The sequence below is a fragment of the Lagenorhynchus albirostris genome, chromosome 2 (assembly GCF_949774975.1).
Source record: "Lagenorhynchus albirostris chromosome 2, mLagAlb1.1, whole genome shotgun sequence".
Lineage (NCBI taxonomy): Eukaryota > Metazoa > Chordata > Mammalia > Artiodactyla > Delphinidae > Lagenorhynchus > Lagenorhynchus albirostris.
In genome coordinates this window covers 35,412,550-35,440,194 of record NC_083096.1, presented here as the reverse complement: position 1 = coordinate 35,440,194, position 27,645 = coordinate 35,412,550, and the positions used below count along the sequence as shown (strand labels likewise).

The 27,645-nt window shown below is 49.1% G+C and overlaps 2 protein-coding genes across 3 annotated transcripts; one reads left to right on the top strand and one right to left on the bottom strand.

Moving 5' to 3' along the window:
- Positions 1-244: 244 nt before the first annotated feature.
- FCMR (Fc mu receptor) lies at positions 245-13,176 on the top strand. Of its 2 annotated transcripts, none has more exons than XM_060142109.1 (8): positions 245-281; positions 7,222-7,557; positions 8,306-8,437; positions 9,397-9,619; positions 9,770-9,906; positions 10,230-10,406; positions 10,666-10,724; positions 13,000-13,176. In XM_060142109.1, exons 1-8 carry the CDS (start codon positions 245-247, stop codon positions 13,174-13,176), a joined length of 1,278 nt encoding a protein of 425 aa, XP_059998092.1. The 2 variants fall into 2 exon arrangements, with proteins under 2 accessions (XP_059998092.1, XP_059998093.1); XM_060142110.1 differs by having other exon boundaries at positions 10,230-10,418.
- Positions 13,177-15,131: 1,955 nt separating this feature from the next.
- IL24 (interleukin 24) lies at positions 15,132-18,979 on the bottom strand. The gene is made up of 5 exons (XM_060142108.1): positions 18,809-18,979; positions 17,687-17,749; positions 16,649-16,807; positions 16,116-16,190; positions 15,132-15,215 (listed from the first exon to the last, which is right to left on the bottom strand). The coding sequence occupies exons 1-5, from the start codon at positions 18,977-18,979 to the stop codon at positions 15,132-15,134; spliced, it is 552 nt and encodes a 183-aa protein (XP_059998091.1).
- Positions 18,980-27,645: the final 8,666 nt, after the last annotated feature.

The window sequence follows — 27,645 nt, the reverse complement described above, 5'->3', positions numbered from 1 at the left end:
CTCACTGAACACAACATGTTTTCTCAGTTCCTGACTTCCTCTTTGGTTTGCTGGTATATTCTTTTTCATCTAAAACTAGTAAGCAAATAAAATAGGTTGTCATTTCCTCATTTTCAAGCCATACCCCTTGTGGGCACCAGAAATCTCTTTCAAGCATCAAACAGTGAAGGGCTCCTGGGTGAGCAGTGGGTCTCTGTCCCCCTCTCCAGGGGCTCTTGGATGGGACCTTGGTCTGGAAGGAGCCATGGACCTCTGGCTTTGGTCACTTTACTTCCTGCCAGGTAAGTGTTGTGGGGAAACACACTGGACGTTGTATGAGGGCTTAACTGGCCACAGGAAGGGGAGTTGCTGTGCATCTCCAGCTCTGAAGTTTCTGGATGGATTTAGTTGTAAACTGGTACCTAGAGCAGGACATGGATGGAGGCCTTCCCCACTCCCAGTTAGTGCGCCTCCCTCTACTCCAGACACACCTCCTGCTCGCTCAGGAGTTGACTTGTAAGGGCTGAAGATGCCACCTCTCCAGACATATCGGCCTGTTAATATGGAATCTCAAAGCAAGTACCTCCTAAGTTCTTTCTTCTTACTTCTACATTCTCTTTCTTTGGATCTCTTTAACGCCTGAATTTTCAAAGTTCCAATGTAAATGAAGTCTCCCTAACCCATTTGGTAGCCCTAATCCATTTCCTGAGCTCCATATCTCAATTTACAGCTGTCTCCTGGGCACTCCCACTTCCATATCCCATCAAGATCAGAAATGCAGCAGGCCTAACACCTAACCTCAAATTCCTCACTGGTCACCACCCAAATCAGCTACTCTCTCTGTCTTAACTATCCCTGATATCAGCTGTAAAATGCCCAAATAGCTTTTTACCACCTCTTCCTATTTATCCCCAACCAGACTTTGACCTAATCAATGGCCAATTCACGTAGTTTCTAGATTCACATTTCCAAGGATGAGAAGCCATGGCAGCCCCTACTAGAGACATAACAGAGGGAATGGAAAGGAAGACCACAGGATCACCTCTTAACTATCTCTCCCACTTCCTCCAACCTGATCAGCCTGTAGCTCCAGATCAACCTTCCTTCATCTTGACTGTGATCATAGGATCATCCTTTCCAACAACCTTCCATGGCTCCCACTGCCTACTGAATCGAACTCCTTAAATACAAACTCCTCTCTTGGCCTCCCTTTTTTTTTTTTTTTGTGGTACGTGGGCCTCTCACTGCTGTGGTCTCTCCCGTTGCGGAGCACAGGCTCCAGACGCGCAGGCTCAGCGGCCATGGCTCACGGGCCCAGCCGCTCCGCGGCATGTGGGACCCTCCCGCACCGGGGCATGAACCCGTGTCCCCTGCATCGGCAGGCGGACTCTCAACCACTGCGCCACCAGGGAAGCCCTTGGCCTCCCCTTTTATACTCTGAGCTTATCATACTCCCCTGTACTTTCCTAACCTCCAGCCAATGGGACGCCTCTTTGAACATGTGCTAGACTTTCCTGCCACCATGCCCTTGCTCATGCCATTCCTGCTGCCGGGAATAGCCTTCCACTCACCTCCACCATTTATGGGTCCTTCAAATCCCATCTCAACCTCCACTTTCTCGTACATGTTCCACAGGCCCCTCTTCTGAACCCCAATAGCTGATCCTGTTCTACCTTGTATTGTAGCTCAGGGTGTGTCCACTTTATTTTATTGATTCAATGGTAAGCTTCTTGGGGGTCAAAGTTGTTTTTCATTCATACTTGCTTTCTTTGTAATGGCTGGAGTTCGGAAGAAAGTCAAATCTTTGAATCAAATATTGGAAATCCCTAAAAACCCAAGGGAATGAAGTTTTAATGAAACAGACTCTGTGAGAGGTGGTAGGACATAGGTGATCACAGTGGATTGTTAACTAAACTTAGACCTGAGAGGGAAGAGGGATTGGGTAGACGTGGAAAATGTCTAGGAGTGAAGGGTACCTAAATTGTACCCCTGCAGTCTGTCCTGAGCAATACGACCCTTCTAGCCAGAGATGTCCTTGCTCTGGGCCTGGTCCTTCTCCACTTGTGCCCATCTCCACAGGGTGAGGCGTTCAAGGCCCCAAAGGATGTGCCTACTCCAAGCCCACACCCACACCCCCTCTTCTAGACCTCAAATTCCCTGTCCAAATGTCTCTGGAACCACCTTCAATGACTGTGTGAGATTCTATCCTGGGTCTTCTGTCCTAGGGTGACCCCTTGGCCTATAAAAGGGTGGCTACAGGTGGCTGTTTGGGAAGGAGATGGATGGAGCTTGTACACGCAAGCTGGGTCATCCCCCATGTATATACCAGGACCATTGTGGAGTGGGCAGGAGCCAGGGATGAGAACAGAAAGGAGAGAGGCCAGAGGATAGAGGCAGGAAACTTGGAGCCATTTTTCCCTGCACAGCCATGTATTAGAGTGGACATCCAAGGAGTGTGTAAATTTGTCAAGATAGGGGGATCATTTATTCAACAGTTTTTTAGCCTGATAATTAACTTTAAAATATTTAGACGTATGATATTTGGGTCTTATTTGCATTCCTGCCCCAGGTCCTGCAAATGTGGGGGTGGTCCTGGTCCCAGAGCCCAGTGCGTGAGGCACAGACTATAGGCCACATCGCCTGGGGCCCTAAGTGGAGTTCCGTAATAAAGCAAGGCAGTAGCATAGGGTATACACTTTCAAACTTTTTTTACCTTGACCCATAATAATACATACACTTGATGCTGTGACCCAGTACACATACGCATACCTAAAATTTATTCTTGATTCTTTAATATGGGGATGACTCTGGGGCTTCAGCACTTGGACAGATGTTGGTGCTATTTTTGGAGATGGGAACAGCTTGTGACGGAACAGCCTTTGGAAGAAAAATCAAGAGGGTTTTGTTTGTTTGTTCTTGCCATTTAAGTCTGGAAAATATCTTATATGTTTGAGTGAAGTGCAAGAGCAGGTGTCAAAAAGGCAAGTCTGGAGCCCAGAGGTAAAGACAAGACTGGAGATCCATATTATGGTGAGATCTATATAGAGCTGGTATTAAAAGCCATGGAAGTAAATGAGCTAGTGTGGGGGGAAGCAAGGAGGACAGAGAAGAGAACAGGCCCAGCGTCAGGCCCAATGCTGATAGAGAAGGGGAAGGAAGGAAGGAAGGAGGAGGAGAACTAAAGTGAACAGATAAGGAGAGATAAGTCAGGAGATTGCAAAGGAACAGTCATTGAGAGTGTAATGTCGGGGAAGCCAGGAGAGGAAAGCATTTCAAGGCAGGAAGGCTCAATTCCACAAAATGCTGCCAGGAGAGCAAGAAAAAAAAGGATAAAGAAGTGACCATCCAACATGGCAACAAGGAAAGTTTTGGTGACCTTGACCGGAGCAGTTTCAGCGGAATACTGGAGCCATAATTCTGACAGATATAGGTGGAAGAGGAATCAGGAGATGGAGGAATGGATTCAGTGATTTTGAGAAAGTGAACAGAAAGGGGTGGCAGCTGAAGGGGAGGGGAGAAGTCGACCAAGGGTTTTTCCAGTATGGGCCATAGCAGGGCATGTGTGTAAGCCATGCAATGCTGGAGGAGAAGAACCAGTGAGACAGACAGAGAAAGGGAGTGATTGCAGAAGACATGCTCTAAAGAAGGTGATGGCATGGATTCAGGATAAAGGTGAAAGGACTGGCTTTTGAGAGGAGGGGGACACTCCATCCACAGCGACAGGGCCGAGGGCAGACAGCGGGCCCAGACACACACAGGTTAGTGTGGGCGGAAGTGGAAAGGAGCATAGGATGCTTCCCATCCTTTTAAAAAAATCCACGCTCCATTGGATAAACATAAAACTCTCAGGTCAGCTCCCTTCTTCCAGAGGTTCTGCTGTGGCTTGAGTTGATAGGGTCCTCATCGATTTTCCCACCTAGAAAATCACTGCTACACGGAATCCAAAGTCTGTTCCCAGAGCACTGCCACCAGCCAAGGCCTTGGGGGCCTTTACCTTATTTTGCATTATGAAAAAAAGATTTTTTCCATGTTCCAAATTGGATATTTATATCCAACTATATGTTGAGAGTGACTTTTTAAGCTACATATATCCCTTTCCCCTACCATCACCACTGAAAATCAAATCACCAACTTAAAGATTAATGACACTTAGTTAGCAGCCTCTCTAAAATGTCAATATTAAACAGCTTGGTTCCTTTAGATACCTTCTCCCACCCCTTTCTTTTTTCCCCTGAATCATTTGGAAATGTAGTTAAGGGGTCCAGAATTGCAAAAATTCAAGGGCACCTGGGATGCTTATCTAAGAATGCAGATCCACAGGCCCCATCCTAAGCAGATATAATCACATTGCTTAAGGGCAGGACCAGGTTATCTGTATCCTAGCAAGTTCCCCCAAAGGAGTCTTATGCACACTGTGCCTAAGTTCTAAACCTGGAGGTTATATCTATCTTTTTTTCTACTTGGGAAATCTGCTTTTGGTTAGAAGCTACTATGAACTCCAAGGAGAATGGGATCTGGTCATTTTCATCTCACCCATTAGTGCTTCCTTGGGACCAGAGTTCAGTGTACCCAGCAGCTTTCCTTGTGCTTCATCCATCCAAAGTTTGCACGATAAGGATGTCTTAGTCAGCTCCAGCTGCTGTAACAAAATACCATAGATTGCGTCGCTTAAATAACAGACATTTATTTCTCACAGTTCAGGAAACTAAAAGTCCTAGATCAAGGTGCTGGCAGACATGATTCTCTGTGAGGGTCCTCTTCCTGGTTTGCAGCCATCTCCCTGTGTGCTCACATGGTCTCTTCTTGTGCACATGGAGAGAACAAGGACACTAATCCCATTATGAGGGCTGCATCCTCATGACCTCATCTAACCCTACTTACCTTCCAAAGGCCCCACCTCGTAATACCATCACTTTGGGGGTTGGAGTTTCAACACATGAATTTTGGGGAGATACAAACATACAGTCCATAACAGAGGACCTGGGCAAGCCAGGGGGTTACCAGCAGCTCATCGCTGAGCAGAGAGAGGCCACTGGAGGCATCTGCACAGGTGATGACCCCTCTCTGCTCTGTCTTGCGCCTGCCCATTTTACAGCATCTCACCCTTGAGAAAGCAGCAGGCATGCCCTTTTCTGGCTGGGTTGGTCCAAAAATGTTTGCATGCTCATTCTCAGGTGCTGGGACCACACAGGTATGGTCCTTCTGGACATACAGGGGATTCACCTATCCCCTTGGTTGGGTGTTTGTCCTTTGATGGGTCACCCTTCCACTGGCACGTTCCAGTCACAGGGCTACCTCACACATCTGTTTCCAGGGGATTTAAAGCAGTGTTGGGTTATTCATGAAGGGTTTCCATGTCAGGTCATACGTGTCTGGTGGGCCCCTCTTCTCCCCACCACACTTAGCAGCTACACTTTCAGATCTTAACATACTCCTGTAAATGTCCCCAGCTAGCCCCTATCTAGCCTCCTCTACCCCCATCTCATGTTCCCATGGTTGTTTCTGTTGTCCATGTTCTTCCCTCTCCCCAGAACATCCTCCTCGACTCTCTCTGCTCATCTAGGAGGCTCCAGCCCCACTTCTTTCCTTGACTCCTTGGAGCTATTCTTTTTTTTTTTTTTTTAAGAGAGAATCTTTTTTTTTTAATTTACTTTTGGCTGCATTGTGTCTTCATTGCTGTGCGTGGGCTTTCTCTAGTTGCAGTGAGTTGGGAGTTACTCTTTGTTGCAGTGCACAGGCTTCTCACTGTGGTGGCTTCTCTTGTTGCGGAGCATGCATTCTAGGTGTATGGGCTTCAGTAGTTGTGGCACACAGTCTCAGTAGTTGTGGCGTACGGGCTTAGTTGCTTGCAGCATGTGGGGTCCTCCCTGATCAGGGCTCGAACCAGTGTCCCCTGCATTGGCAGGTGGATTCTTAACCACTGTACTACCAGGGAAGTCCTAGAGCTATTCTTAATGTTTGCTCTATGGATGAGTTTCAGGAAGTTTGTGAACATCCCTCCCCGCCTCATGAACGTGCCATGTTCTCTCTCCTGTCCCAGCCTTTTTGGGGGTGGTTCTCACTGTCTAGAAGGGTCTCTCCTCCACCCTAGTCCACAGCCCCCTCCCCCCACACACATTTCATCCTCTGAATTGTCTTCCCAGAAATATACAGACACTTACTGGGACCCACTTAGCTGACAATTAATCATACTTGGACTTACTTTCTTCTCCAGCTTAGACCTGCCTTCTCTCAGCCAAAGCATAAGCTTTTTGATGTCAGGGACTCAGAAACCACACCTTTTATTCCACCCTGCTCCACACCACCCCCAATGCACATACAATGTGCACACACACTCAAATATACCCTTGTTTCCTTCTGTGTTCCCTTCCTCAGTGAAGACAACACCATCATTCTCTGAGTTGCCGTCCACACCCAGTCCTTCAGGTCACAACTTACACATCACGTCTTCCAGAAAGCCTTCCTCAAATTATATCATCCTCTGCAGCGGACTGGATCAGGCGCCCCTGCTTGGTGCTTCCAAGGGGCTCTGTGTATCTACGCCATGGGATTTACTATACTCTGTTGTCACATAGTGGCCGTCCATTTGTATCATTCAATAAATGATTTGTTCTGTGAGGGAGGGATGCCAGGCACCTTATCACATGAAAGGCATTCAACTGATACTTGTTGAATGATTGAATAAAAAAACTGGAGGTGAACGGTTGTTTTGGTTGGTTGGATGTATCTGAGCAAAACAAAACTAGACAGAAAACCTGTTGGAGCAAATTGTACCATGCCTCCCGACACCACCCTGAAGTCACTCAGGGATCATGGGCTGGTTGGGGGGATCACTGTGGCACATTCTCTCCCCCTGGAGTGGGGTAGTGGCTTTGACTGTATTTTCAGGGGTTTGATGTCTGGGTCCATATGGGTTCAGGTTTGGTAACAAGGCTGAGGATTACATTAAGGCTTGGGCTGGGGACAGACTCAGCCTTGGGCATAGGGCTAGGGATGGACATAGAGCTGGACCAAGAATATAAATAGGGTTGGGGATGGGAAGAGGCTGAGGATGCAGCCAGGGCTAGAGATCATGAGAGGGCTGAGGCTCAGGGCTGGCTGAGGCTTGGGCTGCTAATGGGGATGGAGTTGGAAGTAGGGATGAGTGTGAGGCTGGGCTGGGGCCTGGGTTGGAAACAGGGCTGGAGTTGGGGATGTGGCTGGGGATGGGGCTTCCTCTACATTAACTCCCTCTCCCTGCAGTAGCTGGAGCCCTGAGGGTCGTTCCAGAAGTAAAGGTGGAGGGAATGCTGGGAGGATCCGTTGTTATCGAGTGCCCGCTTCCTGAAATGCATGTGAGGATATATCTGTGCCGGACAATTGTTGAGTCTGGAGGATGCGCCACCGTGGTGTCCAACAGGAACTTCGTCAAGAAGGAATTCAAGAATCGAGTCACACTGGAGCTGTGTCCAGACAGGAATCTGTTCCTGGTGGAGATGACAGAGCTGGTCGAGAGTGACAGCGGGGTCTATGCCTGTGGGGCAGGCATGGACACAGACCGGGGCAAGACCCAGCAGGTCACCCTGTCTGTTCACAGTGGTAGGTGCCCCACACGATGGAGGCTCTGGCCACCCAGAAAACGTTTCCACTCAGGAAGGCTGGGACAACAATGGGACTGCAGCCGTCCCCACACTCTTACACTATTCCCATATTAGCAAGTCCAGTAGGAATTGGGATCTGTAGAGTCGAAACCTCATAGAGTCAATGAACTTCACGGTCCACCAAATTTTCTATCCAAACTGTATGAAAGGGACAGGATAGGTGCTCTCCTTGTGTGGTATTTTACTCATCCTACCCAGGGCACGAGGCGAGTGTGGGGTGAGATTGAGGAGGGGCTCTGAGACTGAAGGAAATTGGAAGCAAAAGGACATAATTATTACCATAATTGTCCCATGAGAGATATCAGGGATAAATATAAAGGAAAGACAATCATTTTTCACAGTTGATGGCCAAATTTGTTACTTTATGATCTGATCCTTTCTTTATTTCTCCCGAATCCTTCCTTTTTTCTTTTCTCCACTGACTTCCTCAGACATACACAGCACTAATTCAACAACCTAGATTCCCAATGGTCTCCGATGGTTTTGCAGGGAATGCCGACAGGGTTAGGGTGAAAGAGGATTTCTGTCAGGGAAGCCCCCAGCCTGGTTATTTTTCTTCTCCCTGCCCTCATCCCCTCACTGCCATCTGCCCTAGCTGAGTCAGCCTCAGCTCATAGCAGCAGTCCCTTCCCCAGGCCTCAGTCTCGTCCTAGAGACCACCAATGGACTCCTCTTGCCTCCGGTAGATTACGGGCCTTTCTGGGAAGAAGAGCCAATGCCTGAGCCTCCAGCATGGTTTAACAGATTTCTCCAAATGCGTATGCCTCTTTGGTTCCAGATGCCTGAACATGCCAGTTCTTTGGAATTCATATCCAAAGGTCAGTTCCCCAAAGGTAGGGTAGGGGAGGTGGGGGAGATTCTATGGCATTGTGAAAATGGAGGAGGGGGTATATGTTCAGCTCGTAGGATGGTTGGCAGAGCAGAGCTGCGTCTCAGATGTGTATTTCCCTGCCTTAGGAGGGGGTACCTCCCTGAGATCTGCATTCCAAGTGTTTCAAGCCCATCCTTCAGCACGTACACTTGGCACTAGTTGCAGAAATGACCCATCACCACCAGGTGGCACCACATGTAATGAAGTTTGTGCTCCATTCACAAAATCTAGCTCTTTTATGAATGACTGCGGGAAACCAAGACTGGGCAGACGTTTCCCAGCCAGAGGTCCTCCTGCTTCCTGCTCCCCATAGGGCTGTCTTCCATTTGCTGGCATACTGATTTAACAGCTCTATTTTACAATAACAAGATCAATCACGATTATATTAATGATACTTTTACATTTCTATACCATTTTCCTGTCTTAAATGCATTTTGACATGCAATAGTTACATCACATCCTCACATCTGCCCTGTGAGGTAGATACATTAATTGAATATTGTTACACTAAAAGACCGCTGGCCATTGAGAGAGGGATCGTGTAACTGAGCTCATTGTATACTCAAGGTTGTGACTGACAGGTGTGGGATGGGGGAGAATAGACAAGCACATAGATACAACACAAGGCAGAGTGGGAATTGAACTACAAACAAGGTTCTGTCCATGCTTAGAGGAGCACAAGCTCTTCTGCCTGGGAAGTCACAGAAGACTTTCTGTAGGAAATGGAGTTTGAAGCAAATATAGACAGAACGTACTAGATGCAGATGGCATGCTCAGGAGGCATTTCAGGTGACAAGGACTGTGAGAACAAAGGTAGTCTAGGTAAAAGGGAAGCATGTGTTCTGGAAAGAAATGGTTGGCCCAAGGCTGCTGGAGACTAGAGGTTCTTCCTGCTGTCTTCTGTAGTAACCACACCAGCTCAAAGGACCGAGGCCCCTCCAGCACACCATGCCTCCCCCACCACCTCAATCACCCACCGCCCTCGAGTTTACAGGGCATCTTCAGTAGCAACTGCCCAGCCCACCACCCTCCTGCCATCTGCCACAGCCTCAAAAACCTCAGCACAGGAGGAACTGCTCAGGCTCCAGACGGCCAGCTACAGCCACCAAACAAGGCTTCACAGGCAGAGGTAAGAGGCCTGCACCGTCCAGGGTGAGAATTCTGTTAACAAAGGGACACACTTGTGAGCTACCTCCAAAAAAGTTGGCCACTTGCGTGCTGCCTTAACCCCCTCCCTTCCTGACCTCTCCCTTCTCTCTCCCCCTCCTTCCCTCCTCAGTTCACTCAACCAGGGCCCAGGCCCCGTGTCTGGGATGGAAGACCAAGGCTTCTACATCCTGACCCCCACCATCCTGGGTCTAATCCTGCTGGCACTTCTGGGGCTGGTGGCGAAGAGGGTCATTCAAAGGAGGAAAGGTGAGGGCGCCAGGCTAAGTTTCGGAGAGCCGAGCTTCCCCAAATCCCAGCGCATTCAGATCCCTCTGACCTCCCGGGGACACTCAGGAGCTTTAGATGAGCAGCCTGGGGTGTGGGGAACGTGGCACGGGTCTCAATGGTCTGGAAATGGGGGCGGGGAGGAGCGCGGCCTGGGCCCTTTGGTCTTCAGTAAGCACCCACACTTCAGACATTGCCAAACACCAGGCAAACAGACAGTCTTTAGTTTTCTAAGACTGGGAGGGGGTGCCCATGGGCCTCTGACGCCCTCTTCCTCTCTCCTTCCCTGTGGCTTTACCGAGAAGCTCTCTCCAGACGGGTCCGCCGACTGGCCGTGAGGATGCGCGCCCTGGAGGCCTCACAGCGGCCCCTGTCACAGCGGCCACGCGTGTCACAGCGGCCACGCGTGTCGCAGCGGCCACGCACCCAAAACAACGTCTACAGCGCCTGCCCTCGGCGCCCTCGGGGGGTGGACGCTGCTGGTGAGCAGGCGGGCAGGTGGGGGAGAGCGGGACAGGTCGCGGGGAGAGGGAGGCGGGCTGGGGGAGAGCGGGACGGGACGGGCGTGCGAGCTGGAGCAGCCAGACACTGCGCGGCGCGGAGGTTGAGCCAGAAACACCCGCCTTTACAACAGCCGCGTGCAGCGCGGCCGGCTCCTCCTCCCCAGGGTTTCCGGCAGAGCTGCGGGTGGGGCTGGATCCTCGGCCCCGCCCTCATGTCGGCCCTCCCGGTTCCTATTAGGTGAAGGGGCGGCACCTCTCCCAGGCCCCGGAGCATTGGCGCCCCAAGCCCCGCCGCAGGTAAGCTCCGCCCAGCCCCCTGATTGACAGCTGCGGCCCTAATGGGCGGCCCCAGACCTGGGCTTGGACCGGAGCGCAGTCGGTGGAGCTTCGGCTTAGCTGGAGGGCGGGGGCTTTCGCAGCGGCTCCCCGGGCCATGAGTCTGGGAACTGGTATCAGTTTTCTCCTTTGATGGTGTCAGTAGGCGACTACGCAACAATTGTGGTAGACTTAGTTACACGGCTTTTAGCCAAGCATTTCTCATGGGATAAATGGGAGCTTAGTAGAGGATGATAGATGGTACCTCTACAAATACGTGAAGGGCTTTCATGTGGAAAAGGTTCGATTTCTAGGAGATCTTAAGGGGGTGGAAGTTACCCAGTTTCACCTTAATATGAGGAAGTACTTTCTAGTAAGCCCTCGAAGATGAGAGGAGGTTGTTTACCCATCACTGAAGGCAGTTAAGCCTGGCCTAGAGATGTAGAGAAGATTCAACACTTTGGATGAAGAAGATTCCTCTTGAAATCTAGGTTTGGACATAGGGAACTCATCTTTCTTTCTTTTTTTTTCTTCTCATCTTTCTATTGATGGCCATTTGGCAGATGTGTGAAAAACCTTTAAACTATTCATTCGTGTTTGTTTTCCCAAATTTCCCATTTTATTCTCTAAAGCAGCCTACCATGGCAGAAACATTATTACTTCAGGAACCAGTAAAAACTAAGTGTGGCAAGTGTCCCTGATTTAATTAGGGGGTAGGCTAAGCTAATGCAGTAAACCCTAAACCACGGCCCACAACACAGAAGCCTATTTTCCTCTCAAGCAAAGGCAGGTAGCCAGGAGGAGGTGGCCTGAGCCATGGGGTCATCCAGGGACTCAAATGCCTTCTGCCTGTTGCTGCACCACCCCCTGGAGTCTTGCCGCGTCCATCCTTCCGTGGTCAATGCTCAATCACCAGCACCATGGGAGGAAGAAAGAGAAAGTCGCTTTTTTAAGACCATGACCCTGAAATTTCACACATCACTTCTACCTGCATCCCACTGGGCACAGTTTAGTCACGTGGTCACACCTGCCTTCAAGGGAGGCTGAATAATGTATCCCTGGCTCGGTAACCGTGCCTTGCTACAAAGGGGGAGAGTGATGCCTGGCAACAAGCAACAGCTCTGCCTCCATCATGCCCAGCTTCTTGAGCTTGCCCTCAGCCCTGCTGGAGAAGGTTCACAGTAGCTTAGGTAGGTCCAGCGGTGCCCATCTATTCTACACTTACCTCAGCCCCTTTCTCTGGAACTGCTCTGTGACCACACATGCCCTCACCTGGCCCAGTACCTTGCTCAAATTTTACCCTTCCTCCCTGCTTGAAACTCACATTCCCACTATCAGGGATAAAAATCTTGATGGAGCAAGTTGACAACAAGGTGCCTATGATTAATGACTGAGTATTTTAAGCCTTCACAGGGAGTGACTTTTTAAAATTTTTTAAGCCAAATAAATCTCAAATGATGAACTGTAACAGGCAGTGGGAGATATATTTTTGAAGCAAGCTGCTGCTCATTCCCTCTCTGGTAAAGTACAGAAAGTAACAGCTCCTTTCAGTGAGCACTTACTCAATGCCTACTATGTTCAGGGGGCTGAACTTCTGGTTCTCAGCGCTTGTGTCAAAAATGTGTGACTTTCCCTACTGCAGCCTTCCTGGGTGGATGTTACAATAGTTGTGCCGTGTTAGAGTCATGGCATAGCCCTGCCCTCCGAGAACTGATCCGTCCTGAAGGCAGATGGTCCTGAACTTTCTTTCTGGGGAAGCGGAGTTCCACATGGCCTGCCACCTTCCTCTGCTTCACCAGCAGGCTCCTTCCTGGAATGCACTGTCATGTCACGTCACAAGCTCTCCATGGAATAAAAGCCCTATGGAGGTGCAGAGGATGACTCATGCTACTTCTGATAACTCCCTGAGAAGATGCATATTTATTCCACAAGTCACATCATCTAATCCCAGAGGGGAAACTCCTCCAGCAGCTGGTTCTCCTTCAGACCCGTGCTTAGTCACATGATTTTAGTCTGAGCCCCGTTTAAGGCATTTCCTGTCACATTAGATCTAAGTGTTTTCCAGTTATTTGGGTTTGAGACGCCACCCTGAAAATCCCCAGGGCTGAGCCACCTGATGGAGCTCAACCACCTCTGTGTTTTGCCTTCTAGAAGACAGCAACCACATGCATGCTTCCCCCCACCCCACCCCATTGCCTGCTGTCGATGCTACAATCACCCTACCCAGATCCAGTGATGCTTCTCCGGTTGTTCCCAGGTGTCGGAAACTCCCTGGCTCCATGCCCCATCTGTGAAGATCAGCTGTGAATATGTGAGCTTCTACCACCAGCCTGCTGCCAAGATGGAGGACACACATTCCGATGACTACGTCAATATTCCCTGCCTGACTCAGCTCTCCAGCTGTCCCCCTGGGCCCAGACCTTGGTGCCAATGAGTCTTGTCTCTGTGCTGGTTTCCAACACCCGCTCCATCCATTTTCAGAACCCTCATTACTCCCACGTCCCACCTCGAGTCTCATACCTGTCTGTTTGCCCTGAGCAGTGTTCAGTCTCCCCTCCCCCAGCTCTTCCTTTTGCAGCCCCCTGTGGTTTTCAGGTGGGCTCCGGGAATGCAGAGCATTTGTCCTGATGCCACTTGCTTCCTTTCCAAGCCATGCAACAGGCTGTGGGATTTGCAGAGTGTCTTTGATCACACGGGCTTTGCTGCCCTGGATCTAGACCACATGGCCTTGGACTGGAGCCTAGGCATAGCTGTTGCTTTGAAAGCCCTTCTCGGTCTTGGGTTTCCCACCAGTAGAAGGTGCCTGAACTTCTTTGTGAGGACGTGCTTCAGCCCTGAGCTAGGAAGGGACCTTGTTATGAAACACCCCTTACAACCTCTTTGCCCAGATCTTAGGGCCGGCATTTACCAGTGATCTTCTATTTGTCTGGAGTCCTATGAGGGCAATTTATTTTGATGTGATGAAGGGTTGTAAATTTTCAGAACCATGCTTGTTAGTGCTAGTGATATATGTGGATACCCTCTTTACTCTAAGTCTTCCTCCCTTGATGCACCTAAGTACCCTGACTCCAGCATTCGTCCTCTTTCAGAAATAGAATAGTTTTTGCCATCTATTTATCCTTCTTCCATGCACTGAAATGTGTGCACTTATCTTAGCCTTGGTCTATTTGAGCTATCCAAAGGCATTACATCCTCTGCTTTCAGAAATGCACCTCCTCTCTTTGCCAGTCCAGGTGGCTTATAGCCAGGTGGGGGAGAACAAGGATATGGGATTCCTGGAAGGCCAGTTGTTCTGCAAGAGAACTCACGTCATGGAAGAAGAGACATCCCACCTCCTACGTACATTCATCCTCTTGAGCGTTCTGAACAAGGGCAGAGTTAGGCAGACATTATATGTTTGGATTGCAATCAACTACAAAGTTCAGTCAAAGCTTGAGACTAGAGAATGTCCCGTCTTGCTTTTAGGAAGAAGGCCTTTCCCAGACACACAACTCAGCTTCTCTGGGCACTGGTCCAGTGATAGAAAGGAAAGGTTCCCGAGGTGCCTGCTTTTTATGAGCAGGGAATGTCATCACAGATGGGATAACACATAACCCTAACCCTAACCTAACCCTAAATTATATGCGCACCACCATCATACCTGTCATCCAGGTATGATGACACCATCCACGAGGTCAGCTTGACACTGGCACCCTCCCAAGTGGCAGATAAGGGACTAGTGAGTAGGATAAGAAAGAGAGTACCCAAGGGGCAGGGATGGTGGGAGTGAGGTGGGGAGTGTGGGCAAGAAATGCAGTGTTTAGGGAGAGTCTGCTTTGTTCCGGGCACCCCCCTGCATTATATCTTTTATCATTTATATTTCAAACCAGTGCCCTCCCCCTCATCCCAGTGCTCTGCGTACGACCCCTGCAGGTGTCATGACAATGTGATTTCCATGCCCTAAAGTTCAACTTCACATCCCAACATCCCTCATTGTTCCTCAACAATTCAAAGACAGGTTAAAAAAAATCCAATTAAGCATTTACTGAGCACCCATCCTCTACCCCACGTGGTGGCAAAGATTGTGGAGGATCAGAGAGAAGCGTGGGGCACTGTCCTTGCTGCCTTCACAGAACTTTCATTCTGACAAATAAATAAGGCATCGGTTAAAACACTGATAGGAATTAAATAGCGTTGTAATAAATATAGGAATCTGCTTTGTAGGTTATTTGCAGCACCCAAGGGAACCTTCCACGACTGTTGTTGGGGTCCCTTAAAGAATGAAGTCTTTGAGGAGAAGCCTGTGCCAAGGATGCGGCCCATGGTCAAGGATGTGAAGCACCCAGAGAACATCATGGGGACGAACGCTTGTTTGAAATGACACAGAGAACGAGGTCCTGGCCTAGGCCTTCAGACCTGGTAGAAGTTCTCCATCCAGGTCAAGAGAATGTCCACTTCTCCAAAGGCTTTGGTCACAGCTGCTTCTCTGTCCAACTAAAGAGAAAGGAGAGTTGAAGATCTGTCATGTTAGCCACAGAATATGTTTCCTTCCGACACCTGAACCCGGTCTGACTCCAAATCATGAGCTGAGTCCCCTTTGGGATGGCCTCTGACAAAGTCACCTACCCATCAATTATTCCCCGTCTATGAGTGTTGTCTGCTTCAGAGGTGAGGACAGGTGGGTTGGTGAGTGGCAACGGATAAGGAGTAAGGGAAAAGCACCTGGAGTCCCTGACACTAAGAATCAGAATCCCAGCGCAGGGTGGATTCTGTCCATCCCCTGAGCCCACTGTGCAGATGAGGAAATGAGGCCCGGGTGGCCCCTTTCCCTTGTATATTATTGCTCTTCACCACTTATTTATAAACTGGGGTATCTGTTCCTCAAAAAATGATCAAAATTGTATTTGCTTTGCGGGGGAGCTGGGTATGAAATTCAGATTTTCTTTGTTGTCTTAATTTGGGAAAAGGCAACATAATTCCCGTAATTCTTTTTCACAGACTAGACCCTTTGAACACCATGGAAAACACGCAATGTGTGTTGTGCTCGGGGGTTCTCCCTTCCTTCCCCCTCACTTCTGACTCCAATCGCCCACCTCAAGTACCCATAAAACTCTCACTTGGGAATGTCCTTGGTAGTGAAATCGTCTTGTAGGGAAATATAATAGCACTTTAACTTGAAAACTGGCAGAAAAATAGGCTGCCATTTGTGGTATTTATGCAGAGGATATGGCAACTGACGCAGCGACAGCTGTGCTAAGTCAGGTGGCTTTGGGGCCAGCCAGGTGGAGTCAGCTGCCCTGGATTCTGCACTCGGTCCCTGAGGAACAATCGTGTGACACTTCAGGCTAGTCTACTTCCAGCGGGGCAGCTCTCAGTTCCTGGCTTTGATTTTACCTGTTTAAATGCTCGCTGGAACAGTAGAAACCGCCTGCGTGCACTCTCACTGATGGAAAACATCTCCTTTTCCTGCTGGATAACAGAAAAAAAGTGCGCCAAGTGTCGGGTAGGAGCAGAGGCGAGCTGCCTCCCACTGCTTCCTAATGACGCCAGAGGGGTGCCCGAGGCCTAAGAGGACAACTCCAAATCCCGCGTCCCCAAGGCGGCCAATGCTAACCTCCCACCATGCAGCAGGGACTGTGCCCTTTAATTCTCACAGTAGTCTTGCCACATAGGGGTGATTATCAGCATTTTATAGATAAGAAAACCAAAGCTCAGAGACGTGGACCACCTTGCAAATGGACACCCAGTTGGTTAGAAGCAGGCCTTGATTTGAGCCCAGAACTGCTGGTGCCCAGAGCCTGTGCTCTTTTCCATGACACCTGCAGCTCCCTGTCGTGGAATAAAAGCCAGGGCCAAATAAGGGAAGACGAGTCTTCTGAAAACATAGCATTTCCTGTGGGCCTCAGTCCCAGCTTTGTTCTACTCACACTGGGTTGCAGTTTGGACACGATGACGATAAAGTTGTTGGCCAGAGTAGAGAATGACTTCAGGATCCTGAATTCAACTGCCTTATCGCGGTAGTTTTTGAAGACAGTGTTCAAGTAGAACTCCAGCAGGGCATGGATGAGGTAGCAGCTTTCAGCCTCCTGGGGAGGGGCGGGGTCACTGCGGAGCCAAGGCCTCTGCCCACCCCAGCCCTGGATGAACCACTCACGTGCCATGCAAGGCAAGATAAGCACAGTAGAGGCAGCGATCCTCTAGGAGATGCTGATAAATGTTAGATCTTAAGGAGCCTCCAGGCCCCTTTGTTTGACAGGAGGAACCGCAGACCCAGAAAGGGGGGACTCACCCAGGGTCCCATGGCCGGTCAGTAGCAGACACAGCCTAGCCCCCAGGACTCCTGACTCCCATCTGGTTAGTATTCTTTCTTCTATACCACATGGCCTCTCTAATAGCTCTGGGCGGTGATGGACCTTGAAAAGCACCAGATCTTGATTGGTTGAGAGTTGGCAGGGAAAAGGCTTGGAAGGAGAAGAAAGGAGGAGAAAAGAGAACTAAGTATCCCTGAGCACAGGGATTGCACACTGGCCCTCTGAAGTGCCACAGAGGGAAGCTCAGCATCTCTCAGGGATCAGGGCTCAGTCGTCTCTTCTCACTGCCTAGATGGGTGATGAGTAACAGGTGAGAAAAAAGCAGGGGCAGGGAAGTGGCCTAAGCACATGCTCACTGGGCCGACAAAAGCGAGAGAAATCCAGATTGATGGCAACTCTGGCTAAATGGAGACAGAGGTTTACAAGCCGCAATCCCCGCCCCTCTCCTCATGCCACATGTTCACACACCCCAGATACTGAGATGACAACCCCAGATATTACTTCTCTGGCTCACTACCAAGCCCTGTCCTGGGCAGGCTCATCCCAGGGCAGAAGTGAAGTCCTCTGTCAGCCTCCCCTAGACAACCCCTCAGCGTCACCCATAGAAGACCAGCCACCCAGAGGAGGCACCATCCTTCCCCAGCATCTGATTACCGAGACATTCTGCAGAACCTCCTTCCGCAGCAGCTGGACGCTCGTGATATTATCCTGAGCTTGCTTTGGGGAAAGAAAGAACAGATGTCTCCAGGTTGGGGGTCAGCATAGAAACCGACCTTGCAAATACACGCTGCTTCCCCAGACCCCTAAATCTACCCAGTCTGTGAGATCTCAGAGGCCAGAGGGAGGACACAGGAAAGGCCATGCTGAGCTGGCCCCTGGGGTAGGGGTACAAGGTTCCAGGCCCAGAAAATCACCAATCTTGGCCCCCAGGGGCAGATGGAATCCCAGGAGCTCTTAGAGCTTTGATGAGGGACCTGTTTGATCCCTTTGGTCACTTGAGGCAGGAAGAAATAAGCCCATGTGGTTTAAGATCCACTAGGAATGGGATGTTACCCCCATATTCTGGGGCGGGGTGGGGGCTGCCCCTTGGAGCTTCCCCTGCAGCCCACCCCTCATCCCAGTTCTTGAATCTTGAGCCAAAGAATGCTTGAGAGGAAGGAGTTTTAGAGCTCCTTTGTCCCACCTCCTCATTGTGCAAATAAGGAAACTGATGGGGGCGAAGGTAGGGGTTGCTGTACGGCTTGGTTTCAAGGTCAAGATCATACATAGGTGCCCTGTCTCCAACGCAGCACCCTCCCCTCTTCCCTAGCTGCCTCATCAACTCCTTCTTTCTGCTTCGCATGTGGATTGGCCTTTAAGTACTATGTGTCACAAGCTCTATTAACCATTCTTTCCCAGCTCAGCATTAAACATTCTTCAACCATTACTCAAGGCCTAAGCAGGTGGGAACAGGATAGTAGGAGCTGGCAAAGCAGTAGGTGAAAACTCTGGTGGGTCTCGAAGGATTTCCCATGACTTCCCATTGGTGGAGTCTCATGTGACCCTGGGACATAGATGAAGCTCAAATGAATTGGGCTCCCTTCTTTCTTCCTCGCGGGCTGTGTTTCTTTTCCTACAGACTGGCCACATCTTTCTGAGCCTCCATTTCCCCAAGGGCAAGAGGAAATGCAGACTCGTGATACGTCTGATTTCACTAAGTTCCTAGATAGGGAAATGATGATCATGCTGCAAAAGGAATCACCCCCACGGCTGGCTTCAGAGCAGCGCTTCACTCACCACAATGTCCTTCATGGCCTGGAAGGCTTCCCACAGCTCCTGAAGAACTACCCCTTCTACTTGGCAGGGCCCAAATTGGAACTCTTGGCCCTGGACCCCTGGCCCCTGGCTCCAGAGAAGCAGGATCAGACTCAGGCAGGGAAGGGCAGCCATGCACACAGGAGAGCCCATCTGCAGCAGAGGAAGGAACGGGGCGATCCTGCTGGAAGAAAGGGAGGCGTCCCTCTGAGGCAGGCCCTCTGCCCCAGCAGGGGTACACCCCAGAGTAATGCTCCTTGGCTCTGCCTCGACCAGCCTCGGGGACACACAGATGGGAAACCTGAAACTAGAGTGGGTGCCCGGTGTTAGAATAATTCAAACATGTGGCCTTGCTGAGGTGCCCTGGGGTGGGGCAAGGTTCTTTCTGCCACTCGGTCTCATACCCATTGATCTGGCTTTCCCACTATCTGCGCACCCCCCCAATCCATGTCGCACACACACCCCCTGCACCTCCTTCCTTGCTCTGTTACAGTCAACTCTAGCCAACAACCTGCTAGTCAGAATTTGACCAAAAAGAGTGAAGAAATGAGGAGTGCCATTTCTTCACTCTTTTACAATGTGCCGAAGAACTCATATAGGGAGCCTAAGCTCAGCAGGATAGAGAGCTTAACTAGGCGTTTGCCTGCCTGAGTTCTGCCCTTAAGTCACCGGGCACACGTGGACAGGTCTTTCTCCCCTCCCCCAGGAGAAGGCCACCTCCGACTCATGAGGAGCCGTGGGTTTAATCCTGACCCACAGGGAAGGACTAGCTGATTGATAGGTTATGGTCACATACTCACTATGCCACCTCAACTGACGGACTGGCTCTCGACTCTAAGAATTAAATTTTCAGGTAACTGAACAAGAGGAGGAATCAGATTTCCAGCGGAATCACCTATAAAACCTTCCACTGAAAGACTCTGTGAAGAGCCCCAAGCCAGAGGAAGGGAACCCCATTGTCTGTCTATCATAATCGTATGCAGAGATTTCTTCTCCCTAATTTCTTTGTCCTTTGCTTTTCTTCCTTCCTTCTTTCCTCAGAACTCAGTCCCTCCCTCCCTTTCTTTCTCCTGGCCCTGGTCTCACACCTGAGGACACTCAGTCTTCCACCCCTAAACTGAGCAGGAAGCGGGGAGAAGGCCAGTCTCTGGAGTGCCTGCCAACACATGGGCCAGAGAAGTGGGCCCAGAGCCAGCACCCATTGTCCTGTCATGCAGCTCTGTCCTTCAGCCTCTCACTCAGACTCTTTCCATACCCTTCTTTCAAATTCCACAGGATCTGCAGCCTGTCTTGCAAATTCATCTCTAGGCCTCATAATCCTCCTGGCCTTCCTCTCCTCCAGCCTAAATTCTTCTGGGTGTTAAACCCGAGAAAGCAGCTCAGCCTCACGGTATATCTCACCCTTACATAAACACTGGAAAAGTTGGCTTCTGCCATCCCCCAGCCCCCATTCCCAGTAGGGCAGCGGTCAGTGTAAGGCTTCAAAGCCAAGTACTCAAGACTCTCCCATCACTCACCTCAGGTCCTAGAAGTGATGCTTGAGGGTTTGCTGTTTAGAGGTGGCTGGTTCCTGTTGTAGAGGAAGAGGGTTGGGTAGGCACCCCTACCATTCAGCAATCAGGGTGCAACTGTGAATGGAAGGCTCCTGTTCCAGCTATGGAAGCAGCTTCAAAAGTAAAGGTGCACAGGCAAGCCAGGCTTTGTGGAGCTTCCTATATATGGGGGCTGCGGGGGAGGGGCAGAGGAAGAAGAGGGAGGTGGAGAAAGGGAAATTGGTCATGCTGTCCTACAGAATTGCTTCACTGCCTAGTCACCCTTCACTCTGAGACAATGGGGCAATGGAGAAAGCAGCCTCTGAGGTGAGGTGATACCTGGGTCTGAGTTCTAGCTCTGCCACTGTCGGTGTGCCAGGGGCAGTGTGTCTAGCTACCTCAAGCCTCAGTTTCTGCATCCATAAAATTAAAACAAGCAAACAAACAAAAACCCATCCCGCCACCCTCAGCAGGCAGGCGTAAGGAGTAAATGCAAAAGTGCCACAGAGGTGCTTTGTAACCCCTATACACAGGTAAACCAATTATTACTGTACAGAGTACACTAGTCTCCTTACTGCTAAAATCACTCAATAATTAAGCCCTATTTAATGATGCAACCGTAACCCAGAGGCCAAGGATGGCCAAGATATGCTTCTCCTTTAATCGGTCAGGGACAAGAATTTTTGGAGTGTTTCCTGACATACAGCCACCCAGGTGTATAATCACTCAACCAAAATGTGCCCCTTCTCAGGTTCAAGTAGAATAAGGAAGCGGCTGTGCATGGCCAGGTCTGGAAGGCTGGGAGCCCTGTGTGCTAGTGGTCTAGCCTCAGTGGTGCTGCCCTGCCTGGGGTTACCCAGGGGATGCGTCAGTGCAGCATCAGGAACACCAGTGCCATCAAGAGACCTGGCCTCGGGCTTCCCTGGTTGCGCAGTGGTTGAGAGTCCACCTGCCGATGCAGGGGACGCGGGTTCGTGCCCCGGTCCGGGAAGATCCCACATGCCGCAGAGCGACTGGGCCCATGAGCCACGGCCACTGAGCCTGCGCGTCCGGAGCCTGTGCTCCGCAACGGGAGAGGCCACAACAGTGAGAGGCCCGCGTACCACAAGAAAAAAAAAGAGACCTGGCCATGTGTCCAACTAGCAAGGCACTCCGCCTTCAGTTCTCTGGTTGTAGAATGAGGGGCAGACTGGAGCAGTGTTCCCAAAGCATGTTCCACAGAATCTAGTCCTGAAGGATGCTTGTCTGCAAGACTCTCCATGAAACTAGGGATTTCACTGTCAGTAAATTAGAGAAGGCTGGCATGTGCTAGCCCCTCTTGGAAACCTCTAGTACCCTGTAGAGGCAGGGGGCCAGGCGTGGGTTTAACTTTCTTTAACCCAGCCTGACCCTAGGAAACACAGTTTGGGAAATATTGGACGCTGAATGAGGAATTGGCAAACTACCGGCCAAGAATAAGCTAAGAATGGCTTAGCCCGGTGACAGAAGGATAGTTTTTATATTTTTTAATGATTGAAAACAAATCAAAAGAAGAACATGTGTTTTGTGACACATAAAAGTGTGTGAATTAAAATTTCAGTGTCCATAAATAAATTTTTATTGGGACACAGCCAAGCCCATTTGTTTACATGTGGTCTAGGGTTGCTTTCGTGCTACAGTGACGAGGATGAGTAGGTCTGAGGCCATATGACCCACAAAGTTGAAAATATTTACTCTCTGGCCCTTTGCAGAGAGAGGTTACCAAGCCCTGCTCTGAATTACCTTCTTTCACAAACATTCTAAGAGTTTCCTTAAACCTGGGTCCAGGCAAAGCCATGGGAGTAGAAATGTGATGTGAGGGGCAGGATAACTTGCTCCGGCTCCGGGGAGGAGGAAGAACAGGGGACCCTGGGAGGAACAGCCCTTCCAACCTCTCCAGGTGGCCGACCCTTAATCTCTCTGGCACCAGCACCCCTTCCCTCCATCACACTCACAGTGTTGTTTGTTTTCTTTAGTAAATCAAATACATGATGCAATCCCCAGCCAGCAGGCTGCCCAGCTGCCACTGCTGCTACAGGTACCACGCGCGAGTCCTTTGCTCCAGGAAGACCTGAGTCTTGTCCTCTAGTCCTAGGCAGGGGCCCACATCACCCACCCTTTTTCCCTTCAGTGTCTAGGTCATTACTAAAAATCCCTAACTATGATGGGAAGAAGATGCCAAGAGGCATTTATGAGACAGAGAAGAAGAAAAAGTAAGAGTATTGTGGTAATAGATGACAGGGAGGCAGGAGAGGGCTGGAGAGACTAGACAGGTGAGCTGAGAGGAAAAGTGAGCCCCTAGAGCAGCCGCAATCCTAGACAACTGTCTACCGATCGGCAGGAGGGTGGGAGGGATGAGCTGCTAGCAGAGCAGGCTAGGACGGAAGCATGAGGTCATGCTTCAGAATACCCACCTGGGGTCATGAGCTGCTCACACTGTCTAAGGAAGGAGTAATATAATACGGACGTTCCAGGCAAACACGTGTCTGCCTCTCAGGCTTGGCTGAGCTTATCGTAGCAAGACTCCCCAGGGAAGGGAGAGCATGGGGAGAACCCAAAGACCTTGGTCCCATGACACCTGAGATCACTGGTTATGAGTTCGCGTTTTGCATGCACGCAGACCTGGGCCCCAAACATGATGAGCCCCTAGGAGCTCTCTGAGTCTTCTCTTCCTCATCTGTAAAACCGAGTCCTCATAGGGCCACAAGGACCCAATGACGTAGAGCCTTGCTACTCAAAGTGTAGTCTGTGCTCCAGCAAAACAGCAAGATCTGCAAGCCCATTAGAAATGCAAAATCTCAGACCCTTCCCCCAAAGCTACTGAACCAGAAGGTGCACTTTAAAAACTCTCGAGATGATGCTTATGTATATTAAAATTTGAGAAGCATTTACATAAAACACACGAAGGACCGTCCGGTATCTTCCACATGGTAAATGCTTAACAAACGGGGGCTTCAAGTGAAGGAGAAGGAACTAGAGCAGTGATTCTCAGTGGAGCAATTTTGCCCCCAGGGGACATTTGACAATGTCTGGAGACATTTTACAGTGCACAGGACCGTGCACAGGACAGCCCTCACCACAGGGAATTATGTGATTCCCAAAGCCAACAGAGCTGAGGCTAAAAAATCCTGGACTAGAGGAGAGTAGTGGCTGTGGGGAAAGAGCTGACGTAGGCGTAGAGAAGGATTAGAAGGGTACCCTTCTTGGGGGACAGGGGGAAGCAGTGGACTGATGAAATGATCAGGAGAGGGGATAAATCAAGATGGCAACTTGGAAGGCAGTGACTAAAGGCTCCTGGGTGGGAGCAGATGGGCGAGGCCTGGCTCCCTGGCTCGCCACCATTCCCCCCACGCCCCTTTCCCAGAGAAGCTCAATGTCTCAGACTTTGAGAGGCTGGAGAAAGGGGGGCTGATCCCTTAGTCCAGATCCATGTTTTTTCATCCAAACTCCATCCTGGACCAGACTAAGACGAGGGGCTCTTCTAATCTCTCTGGAAACTTGGAGAATTTTCTTCACAATAATATTGGACAGGAGAAAATGTCCTCTGAGGATAAACTTTGATTTACAAGGCCACTTTCTTCCCTGAATACACTTTATTGGATTGAGGAGGTCTATTCTGTTACTCTCAGGCCACGCCTGTCACATATGTATGTGTATATGTATGTATGCATTTCACGTATGTCATATCATGTCTGCAGTCTGAATTTTACCTTTGAGAAGTAACTCTGTTCCCACCCCACATCCTCTACAAATTCTCCTAAACCTATATATAGAGAAAAGGACTGAACCAGGATGGAGAAGGTTCCCTTCTCCACTCCTGGGTGAGGCAGTGAAGAGCTCACTCCTAAACCTGAATACCCCCTCCTTCTCTGATTAATGGAAATGCCCTGCAGGAGAAAAGCGATGAGAATGTGAATCAGTATTTCCTGAGTGCCAAGACATAAAAGAAAGTTACATCACCATTTTTCTTCCCTGATTTAATCTTCACTCTAAAATGGATTGGTATCTCCTTATTTGGCTGGGAAACACACACTGATAGATGTGGGATTTCTGGGCTTTTGTTAGTCCTTTTCCCTGTTTCAGCTGCCGTCATTCCAGGAGCAGAGATGAGGGGTGGGTGTCCACTGGTTGGCCCCCTTAGACTGGCACTCTGCCGTTCCACCTCGTCCTCTGTCACTAGTGTAATAAATGATTTATTATTACAGGCATTTCAAAGGATGAGAGTGAAAACAAACATAGATCATTCTTACATCTATCTGTACAGCATGCTCAGATGAACAAAGTACCCCCAAGTGAAATTTCTCATTTGATATTCACTGTCACAAGTATGTTATGAGAAAGAGGATAGATATTTTTAACTGTCCTTTGCAGATTAGAAAGTTAAGTATCAGAAAAGTCAAATAATCTTCCCTAGGTCACATAAATAAATGACAGAATCAGAACTAGAGTGCAGGTCTTCTGGCTCTCAGTCCAGTATTCTTTCCTCTGTTCCACCGTTCGTCAACTTCTCAATCTTGCGTGTATTCACACATTTAATGAACAAACATTTCCTCAGCACCTACTGAGTGTCAGAAAAGTCTATACAAAAGATGAATGACTATGATAACAATTTATAAAATGTCCAGAAAAGATACAGCTATAGAGACAGAAAATATAGTGCTGGCTGCCTAGGGCTTGGAGTTGGGGACTGGGTGGATAGAAGGAATTGAGGGTGACTGCTAATGAGTACAAGGTTTCTTTGGGGGGTAAGGAAAAATGTTCTAAAATTAGATTATAGTGATGCACTCTGTGAATATACTAAAACCCACTGAATTGTACACTTTAAACAGTGAACTCTGTGGTATGCAAATTATATCTCAATAAAGCTGTTAAAAAAAAGAATTAAGACCCAGTACTTGTGCTCTAATGAGTCAGTAGAGTGGATACACTTGCAAACAGATCAATTGCAACACGAGTCACGGGAGTGTGTTAACACCACTAACAGAAGGATGGAACCAATGGAAACATAAATGGGAGGCAGAATCTCGGTGAGGTGTGTATTGGATGGTGCTGGAAGGGGTTGAAAAGCTTTCTAGTGGAGGTGACATTTGACCTAAGGCTTGAAGCCTGAGTAGGAGTTTGCCAGCAAAAATAAAGGGAGGGAGACCACTGTGACCTCCACTAATTCTATGGCCACACAGCTGCTATAGGGGACCAAGGAGAAGAAGGTTCTGGAAGTTGCTGGAAGAAGGAGGATAACTGTTCTTTTGCTTGAAAGTTAAGGGAAATCAATGGACGACAGCAATTTAAATACAGCTGCAGGGTATATAAGGTAACCTAGTGTTACTGAGCCTTGGGAGCTACAGACAGGAATGGAGAAGTGGGGTGAAGGACTTGGGTCTCAGCTTTCTAAGCAAAGACTTTGGCCAGTCACAAGAAAGAGAAGCACAAGAGACATGCAGTTCTGAAAGCTGCAACTGCCTCCCAGGAGTCAGGCTCTTGTACCCTCCCACAGCCTGCAGAGCATCAACTTTTGGGTCCCAAGGGCAAGAGTATTTTAAATAAATACACAGCAGTGCACAGGGTTGGGGAAAATGATAGTGACAGAGTCTCCTGAGTAGATCCAGGTGATGAATCATGGTCCATGTCCCCTGTGCCAATCTGTGTCTCACATATTCAAGGTTGCTTTTTTTTTTTTAAGGTTGCTTTTTCTAACAGATTTTTTTTGAAAGGAAGAAAGGAAAGGAAGAAAAGAAAAAAATAAAGAAAAGAAAGAAAGAAAGAAAGAAAGAAAAAGAAAGAAAGAAAGAAAGAGAAAGAGAGAAAGAGAATGAGAGAGATAGAGAGAGAGAGAGAGAGGGAGAGGGAGGAAGGGAGGGAGGGAGAAAAGGAGGAAGAGAGGGCAAAGGCTTCAGTGGGAATGCGATGTATCCCATCCCAAGTCATTCAACAGCATCAATGCTCCCGAAATAGCGCCTCCGCCTACCTCCTAGCCAAATTCATTCTCTAGACCTACAAGGACATTTTTAGAGTCCTAGACAGCAGCAGTCGCTCTACTCCTGTGCTCTTTTCTGATGGCACCGTCGTCATCGCTCCCTGTGCCCTGGTTGTCTTGTCCACCAGGCCATGAACTCCCTAGGCACCAGCTCTGAGTTTTCTCCATCTCAGAATGGCCCTCAGAACCTGGCACATGGCAGGTGCTCAGTGAGCATTTGTTGAATAAGTGCATTTCATATGACTGATCCCCAAATCTAATTATGTACAGGCCCCAATAGCCTCCTGGGCTGTTTATAAACAGGTCTTTGCCAAGTGTTGACCAGTTTGCTCAGGCAACAACCATTGGGTTGAGAGACACGGCCTTGAATCCCATGGCCTTATTAAACACCTGGACCAGCTTTGCGTGTGTCCATAGTATGAGAGTAAAAACTCATGAAATTATGCTATAACCATCCATCTGATTGTAGAATCCCAGGGAAACAGAGTCTGTGATTAGGCCAGCACAAGAGAGAGTCCTGGGTCTGTGAATAAGAAAGTCTTATCCTATCCTAGAGCTTCCATACTGCTGCCTTCATGCTTTCTCTGTGCCACCCACACCATTCTGCCAAAGGGAGAGATGTCCCTATTTCATCTGTCTTATAGACTCTCTCCCAGTCTCATCCCTCTTTACAACAGAATGCACACTACTCCAGAAGATCCTTCTAAATGCACAACTCTGATCATATTACTCCTGAACCCCTAAAATTACCTTTGGTTTCAGGTAAGGAAAGCTCCCCCCAGCCCATTGCTCTTTTTTCCATTTCTGTATCCATCAGTGCCTAGCACAGAGGCTTCAACATTTTAGCTTGTTTTTTAATCAATTCTTTTTTTTTTTTTTTTTTTTTTTTGCAGTACGCGGGCCTCTCACTGTTGCTGCCTCTCCCGTTGCGGAGCACAGACTCCGGACACGCAGGCTCAGCGGCCATGGCTCACGGGCCCAGCCGCTCCGCGGCATGTGGGATCCACCTGGACCGGGACACGAAACCGTGTCCCCTGCATCGGCAGGCGGACTCTCAACCACTATTCCACCAGGGAAGCCCAAATTCTTAATTTCAAAACCAGGTAAATGGAATGCATTTAAGGGAGAGGATAAATTAAATTTATTTTTACTTTGATGTGATCTTCAGCTGGTTATTTCTATGGGTAAGAGTCCATGTAATAGGATGCTATTCAACAACTAAATATAATTTGTCTTTACATTCTTCAAAAAAACTTTTATAACATTTTAGGCTTAAAAACCAGGTTACAGAATGA